A 19169-nucleotide genomic window follows, 5' to 3' on the forward strand; every position below is an offset into this window, starting at 1 on the left:
TGTGTCCTTCCCCCTGGCTCGCCCAAACCCCCCAGGGCCTCAGCAGCAGAATCCACATTTCAGATGCCTTTGACCAAGTCCAGGTGTCTCCAGAACCCTGCTCTGATCTCTTTTTCATGTTCCTTCCACTCAGCAGTGCTCAGAGCTGAGCAGGCAGATCCCTGGGATTACCTGCCTGGATGCCATGGGATAATGGGGCATCCCCTGCTCCAGGGCTGTCTCCAGAGGGGATGTAAGGGTTGCACAAAGGTTGTAGGAGACCCAGATAAAAACCTCTCCCAGCTCCCAGCTCCTCCTGCCAGTATTTGCAATCTGCTGAAATGCAGAGATGTGGTGCTCAGTGTCCTGCCCAGATTTTAGCACCATCCCTACATTTTTTTTAAGATAGAACAAGCACCAGAACAAGCTAACAGGACCTGCTGGCAGCAGGAGCCAAGTCCCAGAGCAAACCTTCAACTCCTCAGCTGCAGATCAGCAGTTCCCTCCCACGAGCAGCACCTCCGGTTCTCAGCACCAAAGCAAAGAGGAGAAATGTGCTGTGAGATGTGGAGTTGTGTGGAAGTGTCCAACATCCCTGTGACCCCATTTTCTCCTGGCTCATTGGTAACTCCTAAACTGGTTCATACTGGGGAGCCTGGGGAAAAACATCCTAAAGACCCAAAATCCTCCTGGTGAAGGTCCTGACCTCCCCACTGCATCTCTTCATGATCACCCAACCCTCAGCTCCCCAGAGGGGTTTTCCCAGCTCAGAAACTCCTCAGCTCACCACTCTGTGCCTTCTCACCTCCCCTCACATCTAACACCTTCCAAAACCCAGCCAAACCTCACCTCCCCTGCCATCAAACACCTTCCCCTGACCAAAGCTGTCCCTCCCCACATGGCTCTGCCCCAGCTTGTCCTGACCCACCCCCTAAGTGCACTGACACAGACTCAAACCCCATTCTGTGAGCACAGCAGAGCAGAAGGTGTTGCCAGACCTTTAAATGTCATACTGGGGGTCCAGTTTCCTCAGCCACCTCCAGTGACAGGTCCTGAAGCCCAGCAAGCTCCCAGGGTGGTGTCACAATCACAGGGGACACTCCCTGTGCCAGAGCCTTCCTGCATCTCCCATCTGCACCACTTTAGTTTAATAGAAGAGTTTGTTCTTCACTTTTATGTTTACTGGCTGAGAAGGGTTTATCCCAGCAGTGTTGATCCACTTTTATCACCCTCCTGAGGCTCCAGCAGGAGCTGCCAGCTCACACCTCACCTTCAGAGGCTTTTGGATTCCTCAGCTTTGCCTTCTGCATGGCCCAGCTCTGCTTTAACAAGTCCAGCAGCCTAAATTTGGTTAAAATAACTGTTTATTTGTCAAAGGCCTGACTCCTGTCCAGAATAAACTGACTCCAAACTAAACTAATTCCTCCATTGAGGGCTGAATGTGCTGCCTGGACAAGGGAGCCAAAGGAATAACAAAGTCTCTGTGTGAATGGGAACAGACCTAATTTCAGCTTCCAGGGATTATGTCAGTGACCAAAGCAGAGCTGTTTGGGTTCAGGATTCCCAGCAGGCAGGGACCTGCACACATGCAGCTCTCTGTGCCTGAGGATAAGGCTTCTCCAGATAAACCATGCCAGGATCCAGGTGGCTCCCACCTGGCCAGATCCACACCTGATCAGAGCATCACTGGGATATTTGGGGGCTGTGAGGGAAAACCACTGAGCTGTGCACACAGAGCAGCCCCAGCTCCCACCCACAGCCAGCTCTTCCCTCCCCTCTTGCTCTTGTTTTGGGCTCATCCCACCCCTGAAGCCTGGCAGGGCTGGAGCACATTTCAGAGCTGCCAACCCTTCAGCTGGAGTGTTACAACAGCCTGAGACACGTTTTTCCAAAGCTTGCCCTGGGAGGAGAGGGACTTTCTGTTCAGGAAAACACAGTGCTGTGTTTCATGGATCCACACTCATTCCATCACACAGGAATAATCTTCTCATTCCTCACTGTTTGCACAAACTGAACACTGGAACTTAGGCAAAGCCACTTTGGCACCTGCACTTCTACACAAGTCTGGACAAATCTGCACAGCTCCTGCACCTCTCCAGTGGGTTTGTTACCAACACCCTTTTCCAAACCCCTGCACCCTTCCAAACCCTCCCTGGTTCACGTCCCAGAGCTGGTGGGGGTTATGGCATTGCCCCTACCTCCCCAAGGTGGTTTCCTCACGTCATCTCCCTGCACTTTCATAGAACCATGGAATGGATTGGGTTGGAAGGACCTGAAAGCCCATCCAGTGCCACTCCTGCCATGGACAGTGTCCTGGTTTAGGGGCAGAGACACCTTCCACTGTCCCAGGCTGCTCCAAGCCCCAGTGTCCAGCCTGGCCTTGGGCACTGCCAGGGATCCAGGGGCAGCCACAGCTGCTTGGGCACCCTGTGCCAGGGCCTGCCCACCCTCACAGGGTATTCCTTCCAGTATCCCACCTAACCCTGCTCTGTCTGAAGCCTTTCCCCTTTCCTCTGTCACTCCAGGGTCCTGCGTGTCCCTCCCACAGGCTCCCTCAGCAGCTGGATGACTCCCTGCCCCCAGCCCTGGTCAGTGGGTGTGAGTGCCCCAGCCCTGGTCAGTGGTGCCCCAGCCCTGGTCAGTGGTGTCCCAGCCCTGGTCAGTGGGTGTGAGTGCCCCCAGCCCTGGTCAGTGGGTGTGAGTGCCCCAGCCCTGGTCAGTGGTGTCCCAGCCCTGGTCAGTGGTGCCCCTGCCGTACCTGATGGGCAGGGAGGGGTCCCCGGCGTCCCACCAGTCCTTGGGGGGGCTGATGTACATGCACCACAGCTCCCAGCTGTAGCCGTGGGCAGAGTTCTCGTAGCGCTGCACCTCGAAGTTGTCCTGCTTGATGTTGTCGATGGAGGGCAGGATCACCCTCCTCCTGTTCTCCTGGATCCGGGAGAGCACCGGCTCCGCCCTGGGGAGAGGGGCAAAGCACGGCAGGGCGGTCAGGTCACTGCAGCTTCCCCTCAGTTCCTCCCCATATCCCATCCATCCCTGCCCTCTGGCAGTGGGAGCCATTCCCTGTGTCCTGTCCCTCCAGCCCTTGTCCCCAGTCCCTCTCCAGCTCTCCCGGGGGCTCCCTTTGGTACTGGAAACCACCCAGAGCCTTCTCCTCTCCAGCTGGACAACTCCAACTCTCTCAGCCTGTCCTCACAGCAGAAGTGCTCCAGCCCTTTGTGTTCCTCCTCTGGACCCACTCCAACAGGTCTGTGTCCTTGTGTTGGATAAAAACCTGGTCCACAGGGAAGCCTGGCTGGAAACCTCCCCTTCTGTAAGGCAAGGCCAGGAGGGTGTGCTTGGTTCAAACCACGCTTGAACTGGTCCAGACTTCCCCCAGATCCCAAACCCCTGGGCAGAACAGGGGACATTCCTGAAAGCAGAACTGTTTGAAGGGTCTTTTTTAAACTTGGGATGCAGTTTGATGACTCTGTAGCTAAAAAAATCGTCTCTAGGATGTGTTCAGAACAGGGGCTGGGCTCAGCCTCACCTCTGCAGCTCCAGAGGCACCAAGTGCCCACAGCAGGGGGAGTTTGGGGGAACTGGGACTCCCAGTGCCCCCAGTAACAGCAGGGAGGGTCAAGCCCACGCTGCAGAAATGCCTCCTAAAATCCTTAAAAAAGAGCTTCAAGGGCTCGGTCAATGGGAGCTCCTCAGTGGATCAGGTGAGGATTTAGTGACCAGAGAGAGGAACTTCAGCTGGGAATACAGATCCCAGCATAAAAAACAGCTTCTAAAATACCCCTTCAGCTGCACTGTCATGAAAAGGATTCAGTAGCAGAACTCTGCCTTTAACAGCTGCAAATAGGGTTGGGTGTTTTTGTGGCTGTTACTGTGTTCAAATTCAACACAAGTTTAGCTTCTTCCATCTCCACTTTTCTAAATATGGAGCATTTTTTACACTTGGTTAAAGGAAAAAAAAATCCCTTTGAGGCTCCTGTCATGACATAGATTCAAACTTTAGCCACTTGAGCTCAAATATTTTGAATCTTTCTGAAAAAAATCCTTATGAAACACCTTTTGCTGCTTCTGCACCTCTGCTCTTATTCCCAGCAGCAGAGGAAACAAATGAATCCAAAGCATCTGAGCCTTCCCCTCTGGGATCCAGCAAAGGCCCTCAAAAGAGGGGAACACTTTCTCCTTCATTCCCTTGCTGCCTGGGCTTTTTCAAACTTGCAGGAACTACTTAAAGCTAAGGGAATGGGAAATCATCCTGAAAAATACAAACAGGGAGCAGGGAAAGTGCACACACAAATGGAGGGAATAGAGAAGGAATACGAGGAACAAGGGCAAGGAAAGGTTTTCCTCGTACGTTTCCATCGTGCCATTCAATCCAGAAGGGATCCTGGAGAAGGATTACCAGGCCAGAGGATTAGTGTGTCATTGTGCAGGGACACGTCCCTACAAACCCATGGGTGCTCCCCTGTTAATGCCCCCCGCCCAGGCCCCTGAGCACCTACCAGCCAGCAGTGAACTCCACGTGGGCATCGAAGAAGCCGGTGACCTGGCCCGTGGCAGCCTTCCAGCCCTCGATGCGCGCCCGGATCAGCCCTTCCCTCCGCTGGTTCCTCACCACCTTCACCAGCCCCGGGTAGCGCTTGTTGACGTACTCCTCCAGCGGCGCCTTCAGCTCCTCTGGGGACAAGGACACAGCCATGGGACAGGGACACAGCCCACGGGGCAGGGACACAGCCCACGGGGCAGGGACACAGCCCACGGGGCAGGGACACAGCCCACGGGGCAGGGACACAGCCCACGGGGCAGGGACACAGCCCGTGGGACAGGGACACAGCCTGTGGGGCAGGGATACTGCCCATGGGGCAGGGACACAGCCCGTGGGACAGGGACACAGCCCATGGGGCAGGGACACAGCCCGTGGGACAGGGACACAGCCCGTGAGACAGGGACACAACCCATGGGACAGGGACACAGCCCGTGGGACAGGGACACAGCCCGTGGGACAGGGATACAACCCATGGGACAGGGACACAGCCCGTGGGACAGGGACACAGCCCGTGGGACAGGGACACAACCCATGGGACAGGGACACAGCCCGCGGGACAGGGACACAGCCCATGGGACAGGGACACAGCCCATGGGACGGGGACACAGCCCGTGGGGCAGGGACACAGCCCGTGGGGCAGGGACACAGCTCCCACCTCAACAACCCCCCCCGGGAGTGGCTGCAGCAGCAGCACTGGGGCAGTGACGGGACCTCAGCACCATGGGGAGGACACAGTGCCCTGGGGCAGGGCAGCACAGGATGGGCCGAGCACAGCCCCACAGGAGAGGGTCAGGGGGCTCAGAATGCTGCTGCTGGGCCAGCAAGGGGCCCAGGGGCCACTCAGAAGCCAAGGGCAGCGAGGGGACACTTACACCCCTCTGCTCTAAAGGAAATGGGACGGAAACACAGAGATAGGAAGATGTTACCCATGGACAGCAAACAGCAGCACTCTGAGCTCCTGATGGAGGTTTGAGCTGAATGCGCTGCTAGAAATGCTGCAAACCCACTCAAAATGACTCAAACGACATCAAAACCATGCCTGAGCTTCACTGCCCTCTTCACTCAGTCTCACCACTACAGCCTTGGCACTTGCTGTTTGTTTTGCCACCACAAAAGTTGAAATTCCCCTTGCTTTTATGAGGGGATGAAAGGGATTCTGGCTTTGTTCAGAAGATCCTCCCACCACGAATCTCGTGTTCAGTGCAGCTCATTTCCCTCTGCTGCCCAGGCCTGTGTGTTCAGTGCCTGAGACCCTCAGGGACCTGCAGCCCTCAGCCACTACCAGCACAGAAATCCTCCAGAATACAAGATTTGAGCATAAAAGACACAGAGGGCTTTGAAGGTGGGAGCAGATGGAAGGTTACAACAAAGGATAAACACGAGTGTGTTTTTCCAACCCTTTGGAGAAGTGCCAGTTCTCTGCCAGAGAAGCCTTGGTCCTTTCAGTGCCTGCTGCACCAGCTCAAGGCACAAAGGTCTGCTGGAGAGAGGAGCTCTGAAAGCTCAGCAAAGCCACTGGACACCAACACAAACTCTCAACACCATGAAAGCAGTTCCTGAGAGTATCTTTCATCCCTACAAGGCTTCAGGACAGCAAAACATTAAGATATGATCTGTGACCTCAAATTATAGTCTACTACCCTTCACTGCACTCTCTCTCTCCAGGACAAAACATAAAGAGGGGAAAAAGTCACCATTAATCACCCACATGGCAAAATCCTTGAGACACACGAGCACACGTGGGATCCCACATGAAGGAAACACACAATGGAGAGCAAAGGAGTAAACAGCAAGCCTCATCTGCTTTGAAATCTTCAAAGGAAAAGGATTATCTGTTCCCTTCCCTGCCACGCCTCCTTCCAGGCACAGCAAATGTGCTTTCTCCATACTGCCTTTCTGGGATGCTTCCCCTCACATCTCCATTTCCCCAAAGTCTCCTTTCTCTTTTATGCTGAAGTGGGAATAAAAAGAATAAAGCAAATGAGCCCCTTCCTCAATTCAAAGCATCTGCATCACACACATCCATAACTCAGCAACTTCCATTTCATGCTGAGCCACTCAGAGCAAAACCAGGATTTTATGGAGACAACAACTCTCCCAAATGGTTTTAAGGAGGCAAAGACACCAATTTTTTTGACAGATGAAGCCCCACAAGCCCAGCACTGGCACCTCACGTGGCTTTGGCAGCAGGTAAGGCATTATTGCAGTAGACCACTGCACCACGGAGTGACTAAAACAACTTCACACTGGAGGTGGAATCTCAGCAGAAGGAAAACATGAGCACTCCCCTGGGAATTGTCTGAGCAGCTCAGAGCAGAGCAAAGCTCCAGTGGAACAGAAGAATTGTGATGTCAGAGCTCACAGGCAGCCCTGAGAGCTCCCTGTGCCCACCCTGCAGTGTGCCAGCAGCTCCTCAGAGTGTTCCCAGGCAGGCACAGCCCCTCCTCTGCTGGGTGCCAGCAGGGGCACAGTGACCTGCTGGGAGCAGGGGCCAGAGCAGCACCTGAGGAATGGCACCAGGGGGGTGGAAGGTGCCCATGGCTGGCACCACTCTGGCCCTGTTCCCTGGCAGTGTGGGACACAGGGCCCCAAGGGGCTGCTGCCCCCCTGGAGCAACACTCCAGGGACATCAGCACTGAGCAGCAGTGGGAAATGCAGCTCCAGGCCCTCTCTCCACTGAGGGTTTCCTGCACAGCCTCACACAGATTTCCAGCTTTGCTCCCTGCCTCTGCTCCATTCTGGCACAGCACAGGCTCTTGGGGAGAACTGACATTTCCTCCTTGCCCTAATGGAGAGGATGGCTGCACCCTGCACTGAGCTGGGCCAGCCTCACCCTTGTGAGCTGTCCTGCAGCTCTGGGAGGAGAGGGCACAGAGCACAGCACTGTTCTGGCACTGTGAGACACATCCCTGGCACTCGGAAGAACTGGGCTCTGGATTTCATTCCCCAGAGCATCCAGAAGTGCAGGAATGGAAAATCCAGTGCTGGGTAACAAAAGTGAAATGCCAGTCTCTGGGAATCCCAGAATGGTTTGGAATAAAGTTCATCTCATTCCACCCTGTGCCATGAGCAGGGACACCCTGCATAGCCCAGGGTGCTCCAAGCCCTGTCCAACCTGGCCTTGGACAATTAAATTCTCTGGGAAACTCCTGTTCAAGCAGCTTGTGAGCCCTGGCCCAGACCCCCTTGTCAATGAGCAGGGCTGACGTGGCTGTGTGGAAAAGCATCAGTGAATCCCCAGGAGCTACACTGGCACAGCTCCTCTGCTCCTGAGGATGCTGATCCTGTGGGACCAGACGTGCTCAAACCTCTGGAAACCATCACTGACTCACAAATCTCATCCCAATCCAAGCCAGGTGAAGTTATCCCTGATTTTACCCTGTGTTTCCCTCAGCCAGCAGTCGCTGAGTGCCCTGTGCTGTCTGAACAGCTCCAGCCTCAGGACCTGCAGAGCTGCTGCTGCTGACCTTGGAGCTGTTCACCTGCCCTGTCAGCTCAGGAAATGTTCCCTCCCCAGCTGCTGCACCTTCACAGTAGGTCCCAGCTACACCAGGAGGGTTGGGAGGCCTGGAACAGAGCGCCAGGGAGTTGTGACTTACCCTGGGGGACAGCAGCAGAGAGCAGCTGCCACACGAAGGGGCAGCCTGGCCCATGGCTCTGCTCCTCCACACAAACTGCAGCAGGGACAAAGCATCTCCAGCCCAGGGAACTTGCTGCCATTGCCACCTCTGCCTGCACAGGGCCATGGTGCTGCTTTCACAGGGCTGACAGTGAGAGCCCACGAGATCCTGAGCCAGGATAACCAGCCTGGAGTTCAGACCCTGGGATTCTGGGTGTAAAGGAGGTCAGGAGCCAGGATGGGAGCAGAGCAGTGGCCCCCAGCTCCCCCCATCCTCCCTAAGCAGAGGAGCATTCCTGCAGGCCTGTACTCCTGAGGGTTCCAGTGGTGGATCCATAGGAGCTGCACAAGCAGGAATTCACTCCAACACTGCCCTGGAGCCTGGAGACTCCTTTCTCTCCTGCACCCCATGGCTCTCCTCCCACACACACTCGGGCATCCTCTGGGAAAACCAACTGCAGCCTCCCCCAGAGCACACCCCAGCATCCCTGCCTGCTCAGGACGCACTGGGCGAGGGTTTGATCTCTGCCACTGCACGAGCTGCTTCCTGGCAAGATTTGCAGAGAGAAACACTCCTGAAAATGCCAAAAGGTTCCATTTCAATCCTGCCTTTTGTTCTCCATCTGTCCCTATTGATCTTCCCTGATGGGCAAGTCAAGGAACTCGAATCCAATAGACCTGTTGCTCCCTTAAAAACCCCAGCTGCCACCTCCAAAGACTTATGTTATCTATAAAAACTACTTTGGACCTACAGGAGCTGGGAAATGGGACTGCCAAGGAAATGGAACCACCTGATGCCAAGGAATGGAACCCCAACACAGACATCAGCCCAGCTGCAGGCACAGAAACATCCACTGCTCCATCCCCACCCCAAATCCTGCCCAAACCTCTCCACACCCAGAACTAAAGGTGGCAACTGCCTGTAGCCACACAGAAAAGGGAGCAAAGGCCAGCAGCACCAGAGAAACTCAAGGAATTACCAAGAGTAGGGAATTCCTTGTGCAGCACTGGCCAGGTGGTCCTTGGGTGAGGACCACACCTCCTCCACACCCCTAAGGAAAACATCCCCGTGTTTGCCAGGCCCAGCTGGGTGGGAAAAGCCTACAGAGGCCAAAGTGTTATCAGAAACACTGGAGGGGTCAGGGCTGGGAGTGCTCCAGTGCCGTGGGAGACCCCAGGCACCCCTGTCCCACATTCTCACCTGCCTGAATCTCCAAAGCCATCAGGGCTGGGATTTCTGCAGGAACACATTAAAGCAGCTCCTTCAACAGGTGATAAATAAATGTGAACATTTTTCAGGGAGACTCAGAGCCAAGAGGGTCTTTTAAGCTTTTTTCCTGCAGCTGGACAAGAGGAAACTGTGCCATGGGGAGCAGGGGGAAGAATCAGTTCTCACAGAGAAAGCTGGTCCCAGTCAGGGCATGCAGCTCAAGGCTCTGGTCATTTGGTTCAGCAAAACCCAAAGAGAATCACAGAATGCCCTGAGTTGGAGGGGACCCACAAGGATCATGGATCCCAGCTCCTGTCCTGCACAGACAGCCCAGCCAGCCCACCCTGTGCTGCTCTGCTGCTCCCCTCCACAGAGCCTGAAAGCCTCGGAGCTGAGCACCGGTGGGACAGCCCAGGACAGCTCCAGTTCAACACCCCATCCTCAGCTGCAGTGTTCAGCACTGGGAGAGGCTGGGATTGACTCAGCTCCTTGCAATTCCCCTCTGAGCACCAACACCCAGACAGCTCCCGGGAGAGCGAGGGGCGCTGCTGGAATGAGCAGAACAAGAGAGGGATCCCTCGAGTCCCAGGAATGTGCAACGCCACGGCAAATTACAACCCTGAGCATGTCTGCCCCGGTGTAGCCAGCTCCTTTAAGCAGCCTTTTATCCAGAGGGTTTCCTTTATTCCGAGGGGTTTGCTTTTCAAGGAGATGTTATCCCAGATTAAAAACGCTAAAAGACACAACAACAACTAAGAAAAAATAATTTTAAAAAAGCAGGTGATGATTAAGCAACAGACTCAGACAAAGTGTGCAGCTGTGAGATAACACAGCATCTCAGGGGCACACGGCTGCATCCTCCACCAGCTCTGGAGCCTTGTTATCACTCCCAAACACAACCTGCACACTGCCTTTGGAATTACAGCCCTGCAACAAGCACAAACAAAAGCAGCCTCCAAAAGAGCCTTTATGAAGTGTAATGTGCAGCTCAAGGGAGAAGGGGGTTCAAACTACAACTCCCCAAGCTTTCTCCTTCAAGGAGGGATTTTTTTTTCCCTGTTACAATACATTGGCATCTTTTATCTATTTACAGCTCAGACATAAAGCATCAGAACGCCAGTGTTCATTAACTTTAATCTCTCACTGCACACTTTTGTGTTGTGCCGTGCTGTTGTACAACAAAGCTGAGAGCAGGGAGTGTCTAATGAGCCTTCAGAAGCTCTTTGTTCCAGCCTGAAAACCTCACACCAGCACCAGGCTTTGCTCCTGGTGTGTCACAGCTCTACCTGGAGAGCACAGAGCCAGGTGGGCAGGGCAGGCGGCTCTTGCCTCTAACCCTGGGGCTAATCTTAAAATTTTATCTGGGAATCTCTGTTAATATTTGGGCCTTTGTTCTTCAGTTACCCAGATTTGCTGTAGTTCCTCTTCCCCCCTGACAAAACCCACACAAACCCCAGGCAGGGACTGTCCTGAGCCTTCAGCAACTTCCCCAAAGCTGCTCCTGGTAGTCCAGGGGACAGCACAGCCCTGGGCTTGGGCACTGCTCCCTGGAGTCAAGCTTCTCCCAGGTGACACAGCTGAGCCCCAAAGGCTTTTCCTGGGCTACAGCCACATCCCCACAGACACTGTTCCTCCCTCCCCCACAGCTGCTCCCACAGAGGCTGGAGAAATTCCCTGTCTTGTTCCATTACAGCCCCCAAAGTCACACCCACACAGCCCCATCCTCTGCTTGATCCTCCAGGATTCATCTCTAAATCTGAGAGCTCATGAGGAACTATTTTCCTGTAATTATTTTCCTGTAGAAGCCAAATCTATTTATTATGATGATTTTGTTTGTAATATCCAAAGCATCAACCCTGCGATGTTGCTATTGCTGCTCAGAATTATTGCCTACCATTAGTGGAACTCTGTGACAATGTTATTGCCATTAATAATTCCTGGCTGTCACTGCAGCTCCTCGAGGATGCTGAGAGGGAGCACATGGTCCCAGAGATACGTTCTGGTTTGTATCATTTCTTTTACATGAGAAAAGCAGATTATTACACGCTTGGGAGGAGCTCTTCATAAACATCTGCCAAGTTACCTCATTATCTTCCTTCAAATCCCTCCTTAAAAAATCTCATTTGTCATGAGGCCTGCAAAGCCTCAGCAGCAGAGCACTGACATTGTCAACTCACCCTCTCAGCTGATGGCACCACTTCAGTCCCCACCCCACTCTCCTTGTGCACCTCCATCCCAATGTTTCTGAGGCCAGAGATCCTCAGAGATGTCGAGCCCTCAGCACAAGCCCTGGGCCACCATGAGGGACCCTGGACACTTCTGATTCCTACTAAAGCACCCTCAGGGTGGGCTGCAGCCTAGGTGTGCCAGGAGACTGGGATCTTCCCACCTTGTGCCCAGGATGTTTGAACTTGTCCATTAGTTGGGATCATCTCCCTGCCTCCCCCTCCCTGGTGCTGCACAACACTCCAGCACAACCCTGGCAGTGTCCCAGGCCAGGCTGGACAGGGCTTGGAGCACCCTGGGTCAGTGGGAGGTGTCCCTGCCATGGCAGGGGTGGCACTGGATGGGATTTAAGGTCCCTTCCAACCCAAACCATTTTGGGATTCTGTGAAACCCCAGAGCTGCAAGTGCTTGAACACAGTCCAAAGCTTTGGGCCCCCTCTGCCTGTCCTGCCATCCCCCCAGCACTGACAAACCCCAGTGGTGCCCTGCAACCCCCCAGTGGGTACAGGGATTCCACCCTGATCCTCACTGCCTGGCCTGTGCAAGAGGCAGATGCTTTGGGAAGGGTTTGTTTTGCTGTCCTGTGTCTTTCCAGTGTCTCCAGAGCACCTGGCTCACCATCAGCCTCCCACTAATGAGGAAGAGGCTGTTCAGAACACATCCTTTGTGCACAGCAACGGGAGGAGCTCAGTGGATATCACCAAGGGCTTCTCTTTGAAAGAGTTCTTCTCTTTGCCCCATCAATTGGATGAAATTTGGAGGAGGAGCCTCTCATTCTGGTGTTTCAAGCCCTCCAAGTCCTGGGCACTGTGAGATACCCCAGCAGTGCCTCACCTGCACTTCCCCTTCAGTGGTGCCAGCTCTGAAATCCCACAGCTTCACCGTGGACACCATCCAAGCTTCTGCCCTGGGGCTGCTGTTATTCCCACCAGCTGAGGAGCTCTCTCCTGATTCTTTTGCTGGCAATTAGAACTCATCAGCTTTCTGTGGTGCTCATTACTGTGGTGTTTGAGTGCCTATTTTTACAGCCTGAACAGCTCGCTGTGCACCAGCCCCTCTCCTCACAGAGCAACCTCTCAGCTCCCTCTGGAAATGAGCTCTCCACATCCTGCACCCTGCCCTGCTCTCTCCTCCAATCGCAGCATCCACGGCACTCTTTGATTAATTTTTTTCAAATAATATTAAAAGGATGAAAACGCAGCACAACTGAAGAGGCAGTAAACAAAGTCACTTAACTATTTCCTGTCATTCTTGAGGATTATAACTGCCCTGATTACATTTTCTGAGTGGATATTGGGAGAAGAAAAGACCTGGGAAGAATTTGAGTGTGAGAGAGCTTCCTGCAGTTCTGTGTTCTCAAAAGCCAGGAGGGAAGGAATGACAACAGTGACTGAGAGCAGGTTGAACCAAAGGACGCTCATGTGTGATGTGGGAAATCAAAGCCCCTCCAGGCTGTGGCAGGGCCTGCCTGGACAGATAGGCTGGGGTTATTTCCTCCTCTTCCTCCTCCCTGTTCAGGGAGATGAGAGTGTCTGCAGAGCACCAGCCATCTATAAAGCCTGGGATGGTATTATACAACAGGGAAACTGAGGCACACACAGAGGAGACATCTCAGTGAACACCCCTGGGAGGTGCCAGAGCAGAAATCCCTCTGGGCTCCAGGCTCTTGTCCTGGCAAATATTTAGAGGTGCATCTCTGCAACAACCAAAGTTATTACCAGAAACAAGGATAGCCTGACACCAGAGCTCCTGGATGGTGCTGAAGGAGAAGGTCAGATGGCTCTCTGGTTTCCTTCACCTTCCAGCTCTCAGCTACATTTTCAAATGACAACTCTCTCAGATTTAACTGTGCTTTGATCCTGTTCTTCACCAGAGAAGCTGCAGAGCACTTTGTGCCAGCAGCACACGCACCCCCTTACCCCACGTGCCCCTGGCCCAAGACCCCTCCAAGAGATTCCCAGGGATCCAGCCCCTGCTGGGGGCTGGGGGCTGCCAGTGCTGCTCACCCTCGTCGCTGTTGTCGTCCACGAGGATGATCTCCTTGAGCAGGGGTGCAGGGGTGTGGTTGACGGCGCTGTGCACCGAGCGCAGGATCACCGACAGCGCCTCGTTCACAAAGATGAAGATGATGGAGATCTGGGGCAGGTCCTTCCCGTATTTCAGCTCTTTGCACCTGCAGCACAAAGGGCAGAGACAGACACGGGGTCAGCAGAGGTCACAGGGCAGCGCTTCCAGCCGGGCACACAGAAAATCCACGGGACAAGCCCGTGGCTGCCACCTCCCAGTTGTGCACGGCCAGGGATTCCCACTGCCTGCAAATCCATCCTTGGATCACTGCTGCTGGGAGAGAAAACAGCAAAGCAGAGCATCCCTGGGCTCAGAGAGCACATCTGGGGCTCACCTACCCTGTGTGTGTGGGCAGGGAAGCAAGAGTGGCCTCCAAACACAGCAAATGCCTCCAGCAGTTCAAGGGAAACGCCCCAGTTCCACCCTGTCCCAGGATTTACAGGTGCTCAGAAAGGAGCCTTGTTCTTAAACAGCACTTGGGAATTTTCTTCCCATTTGCTTTGGAAAGAAATGAACTTAAAATGAGCCATGCTTAAATAGTCTCAATAAATGTTTTTGCTCTCTCAGCAGGTACTTCTGAGCACATTCCTGTCTCTGAAGCAGTGCTGTGACCTGGTGTCTTTGCGCTCCACAGCCAGGAGGGTTAACCCCAAACCCTTGGGATCACCTTCCTGGTTTCAGGAATCATTCCTTAACTTGGGCAGGGTTTGAGGCTGGGTCTCTGCTCACACAGATGTCAGAGCAGGACAAAAGCAGGAGCTCCCAGGTTTCCAACCCTGGCAAGGAGCAAACCCATGTTCCATGGACACTCCAGAGCTGGAGAGAGGGACACCCACGGAGCAGGGCTGGGGCAGCTCCAAGGGAAGGGGTGTTCCAGGTGATCCCCAGCTCTCCAAGGAGCACAGGGACACAGACATTGTTTCCCTGCCACGTTTCATCCCAGCTGGACACCTCCTCTTAACAGAGCAACTGTGGAAAGCAAACAGGAGCAAACAATTTAATTCAACTCTCCAGCTTCCCCTACAATAAATGCATGTGGGGCAGGGACAGAAGGAGCCTCCCCACCCTCCTCCCACATCCATGACAGATCAGACACAGAACAGGAGCAGAGTTCCCAGAATCACAATGAGTGTGCATGGAGCAAACCCTGCCCAGATAAGCAGAGAGAGACCAAAGGCAGGGTGACATCCCCGCTCCCCAGCAATGCCTCCGCTTTTAATTGTCCTGGGTGTTTCTTAGGCAACAGCAGGCATTCTGCAGACTCCAGAATGAGACTTGGGAGACAAAGATTTCCACAGAAACACAGTTTTCTTTATGAATCTTCTTTAGTTAAACAAGTTTGCTGGGTGAAAACACGGTTGTGTTTCTTGATTTAATTATTGCCTGCCCTACAGCAAGCCAAGAGCTTGACAGAAGGGAACCAAACACTGAAAAGGATCTTCCAAAGGGAAAATCTTTCTTTAAAATGAATGAAAGAATGGTCATGATGGGGCAAAGTGACAAGTGACCCTGAAATCCTGCCAAGAAAGTCAAACTAAACTGACTCAGACATTAAAAACAGCTTTTGGTAGATGTTGATACCTGCTCTGATGAAGTCAGGGTTGTCACAGGAGCAGGAGCATTTCCTTTTAATCATTGCTCACCTCTGGGCAGCCTTCCCCCAAGGAATGCTGCAGGGGATAAAGAGCCCAGCCTGTGATCAAAGAGCTTTGGAGGCAAATCCAAACCCAGCTCTTTGAGGTTCATCTCGTGCTCATTGGCATTCTCCCTGCACCACTCCTGCCACGAGGACAGGCGGACAAAGATCCAGGGAGAGGAGATGAGCCTGGGAGGGAGGAGTGGGAAAGGCCAACCCACACTGCTGGGGCACAAAGCTGCAGTTCTCCAGAGGCAAGAGAGGCTTTGCACAAACACCCTGCTCTGCTGGCTTTGGCTTCCACCACAGGGCTGGGAAGGCAGCAATTTTAAACCAAATTAACATCGAGTTTGTGGTGTTCCTCCCAAGGGCTCCCTTCAGTGCTGGTGCCAAAAGCTGTGGGGTGAGTGATGCTGTGCCCAGCCTGCAGCTCCACCAGGCTTCTTCCAGTGGACAAACCAGCAAATATCCCTGCAAGTGTCCAGGGAAACACCTGGGGCGGCTGGGCTGCCCTGGGGCAGGGAAGGGAAACAGGGAGAGCAACACTTGAGCTCAAACATCCCTGGAAAAGCCAGGGAGAAGCTGTGGGAAACAATGGGAATGGTGAGGACACAGGGTGGGAAGAGGTGGGCATTGGGTTGTTGGGTGTTGCCCTGGTTTTTCGGAGTTTTTTTAAAACCTTCTACTTGTTCATAAGATGGAGTCAGTTCTTTAGTTTCTATACAATATTAAGGGTCAGTTTTTCACTTTCTCACATTCTGGAACATAAACAACCTTTCTTGGTTTGATCACTGTCCTTTCCAGCCTGAAAATCACGTTGGTTGACAGCTGGTCTGGCCAATGCGGTGAAGGGGTAATAAGCCCAAATGCCAATCCATAACCAGACCCACAATGTATAAAAATGGAAGAAATAAACAGGCTCGCCCTCTTTTTGGGGAGCAGCTTTTCACTGCAGACCTCCTGCCTCTGTGGTGTTGTTTTGCATGCCATTCCAACAGTTGGGTGGTTTGGGATTTTTCTTTCGAACGCTTTTCCTAGAAAATGGGCTGATCTGGATGTGTTATCCTTCAGCCCATGTGCAGACACAGGCACAGGAGTGGCTGCTTTACTCTGGGAGCACTCAGACCCTTCAGGGAGGACTCCCAGGGGTCAGCAGTCCTGGGAGAGGTGAGGCTGCCCATCCCTGCAGCCCCCACACCTCCCTCCTCACCTGCACCCTCCTGCAGCCCCAGGAACACCCTGCCCACCTGAGAGGCTGCCTTTTCTGCAGGGGTGGGTAGGTACAAGATGGGAAATCCCTGCTGCCTTCAGAATTTCAATGCCAACCCTGAGGAATGGCACAGAGAATCCAGCAGCGACCCCAGGTCCCAGCAGGAGCTCCAGGGGCTCAGGGAGAGTCCCAAGCAATGCACACCAAACTTCACCTGAGACTCCTGACACCCCCTGCCCACAGTTATTCCCCTCAGCCTTTGGCTGTGTGCCAGCCAAGGCCTTTAGAATTCAGATCCCAGGCCAAAATCCTTCAAAATTCAGTGAGATCTCAGAGCTCCTTCCAGAGCCTAAAGGGAGCCTATGGGAAGGCTAGAGAGGGAATTTTTGCAAGGAGGAGCAGTGATAGGATAAGGAGGAATGGTTTTAAGCTCAAAGAGAGTCATATTGGGAAGGAATTGTTCCCTGGGAGGGTGGGCAGGCCCTGGCACAGGGTGCCCAGAGCAGCTGTGGCTGCCCCCGGATCCCTGGCAGTGCCCAAGGCCAGGTTGGACACTGGGGCTTGGAGCAGCCTGGGACAGTGGAAGGTGTCCCTCCCTGGAACAAGATGGGCTTTAAGGTCCCTACAACCCAAAGCATTTTGGATTCTGTGAATGTCAGGTTTTATTGCTAACACTCAGCTCACGCTGTATCTGGCCAGCCCACAGCAAGTCTCGTGCCAGGAAGGTGAATGTTCATGGGAACACTCCCTACACTTGAAAACTTCTACATTTAAATTAAAGATAAGACTCAGACCACCACAATACCTTCCAATGCCAGTGATTAGCTACCCAGCTAAAGCCCAGCCCATCATTTGATGTTCAGTTGAGCCCACATTGATCATTCCCTCAGTGCCAAAAGGCACTGGAGATCCTCCCTGCCCAGGGAGCAGGTGCTCTCCAGCCACGTGCACATCTGCAGGTGGCCCAAGGCACAGGTCCTGCCACATCTGCAGGACAGAGGCACTGGGCCAGTTTGCAACAGGGCCTGCCTGCAGGGGATCCCTCCCCATCCCTGCTGTGCTAGGTGGGAATGGGAAACACCCCCCTGGCCCAGCACCCAGCACCTGCCAACATCTGCACTAATTAGTGCAGGTTACACAATTACATTTTGCCCCACTAAATCTTGCTCTCTCCAATTAAACCTAGGCTGGCACCTGCTTGTAGGATTTATATCAAAATATCGTGAATCAGTAGCGGAAAGAAAGAGCCACCTTACAGTTTTGTCTCTCCTTTAGATCAATGGGATATCAAAGAGGCATTTTATATCCCATTAAATCATGCTTGAATATGTTCCATTAAATCATGCTCACAAAACTCTCCAAGTCTGAGGAGGCTGGGGAAAAACTCCCCATGTTCAGCACTGGGTTTAATTTAAGGACCTTGCTGAGGTCTCACTGAGAAATGTTCTTGGCCTTTAACAAGGGGGGGGGGGGGGGTGCAGAATGGGGTTTCCTCTGTCCTTGATCGAAGGCTCAGGCATGAAGGGAGAGGCTTAGGTGGAGATCAGGAAAGGTTCTTCCCCAGAGGGTGCTGGCACTGCCCAGGCGCCCCAGGGAATGGGCACGGCCTGAGGGTGCCACAGCTCCAGGAGCTCCCAGGGATGCCCAGGGTGGGGTTGAGAGGTGTCTGTGCAGGGCCAGGGCTGCACTGGATCATCCCTGGGGGTCCCCTCCAGCTCAGGAAATTCCAGGACATCTTTTCTCATTTCAGAAGAGGCTGAGGAGCTGATGACTGACACCAGTCCCTGCACAGAACAACTCCCAACGCCCTCCCCAGCCCCTCTCCAGGGACACAGGGTCTGGCTGGGTGCAGAGCTGACACAGCTCCTGCACTGTGACCACCACCACCTTTACTGGGTCCCAGATCTTTATTCTACATCAAGCCCAAGTCTGCAAACATGAGAACCTGCAAGGAAAAAGAAAAGAAATGTATTTATGGAGAACTCCTTTTCACCTGCAGCTTTGCAGTCCCTGGTTTATGTAAGAAACCACTCCAAAACAAAGGAAGGTTGAGAAGGAGAGCTGGGCGAAGAGGAGGCAGGGCTGAGTTTCTGCTGAACAGCTTGGCACACATCAGGCTGGATTAATCAAGTCAGCCAAATTCAAAAGACAAAAAGCATAAACCCCAGCTCTGCTCCAACGCGTGTTTGCCTGCTGCAGAGCCTGCTTTGAATCCTCTGATCGTTTGTTTTCTGCTCAGCACACAGCTGTAAATCCACTCTTCAGAGCAGCCAGTGAGATTAGGATGTTTATTGTCTGTCTCAGTAACAGAAAAGGGATATCCCAGCATTTACTGCCTCATGATCCCTCAGCAGAAAAATCACCTGGAATCACAGCAAACGCTCCTGGAGCGCAGAGAGGCCACAAAGTGGCAGCTAACATTTACAAACCACTTCTTCCTGCCCAGTGGCTTAACAAGATCCACTCTGTCACTCAGGTAACACCTCTTACCTGTTCTCTAGGGCACAAAGCCATTTCCATCAACCCCCTGGAACTGTCCTGCCTGGCATCAGCCAAACCCCAATGGTTTCTGCACCTTCCCTTCCCAATGTAACCCACTGATCAACACCAATAAATGACAGCCTGGAGAGTGGACTGTTCCAAGACAGCACAGGCACTCCTTGGCTTCAAGGACTCCTC

General features: G+C 53.4%; 1 protein-coding gene across 1 annotated transcript in view; it reads right to left on the bottom strand.

Annotated features, from left to right (window-relative positions):
• GALNT17 (polypeptide N-acetylgalactosaminyltransferase 17) overlaps window positions 1-19169 on the bottom strand; it is a 211584-nt gene that overhangs the window by 120789 nt on the left and 71626 nt on the right. The window contains exons 3-5 of the mRNA XM_063402370.1: window positions 13584-13750; window positions 4479-4653; window positions 2738-2935 (exon numbers count right to left, since the gene is read on the bottom strand). Coding sequence (XP_063258440.1) covers window positions 2738-2935; window positions 4479-4653; window positions 13584-13750 — 540 coding nt within the window. The remainder of the gene's footprint in view (window positions 1-2737; window positions 2936-4478; window positions 4654-13583; window positions 13751-19169) is intronic.

The sequence above is a fragment of the Prinia subflava genome, chromosome 8 (genome assembly GCF_021018805.1).
Source record: "Prinia subflava isolate CZ2003 ecotype Zambia chromosome 8, Cam_Psub_1.2, whole genome shotgun sequence".
Classification (NCBI taxonomy): domain Eukaryota; kingdom Metazoa; phylum Chordata; class Aves; order Passeriformes; family Cisticolidae; genus Prinia; species Prinia subflava.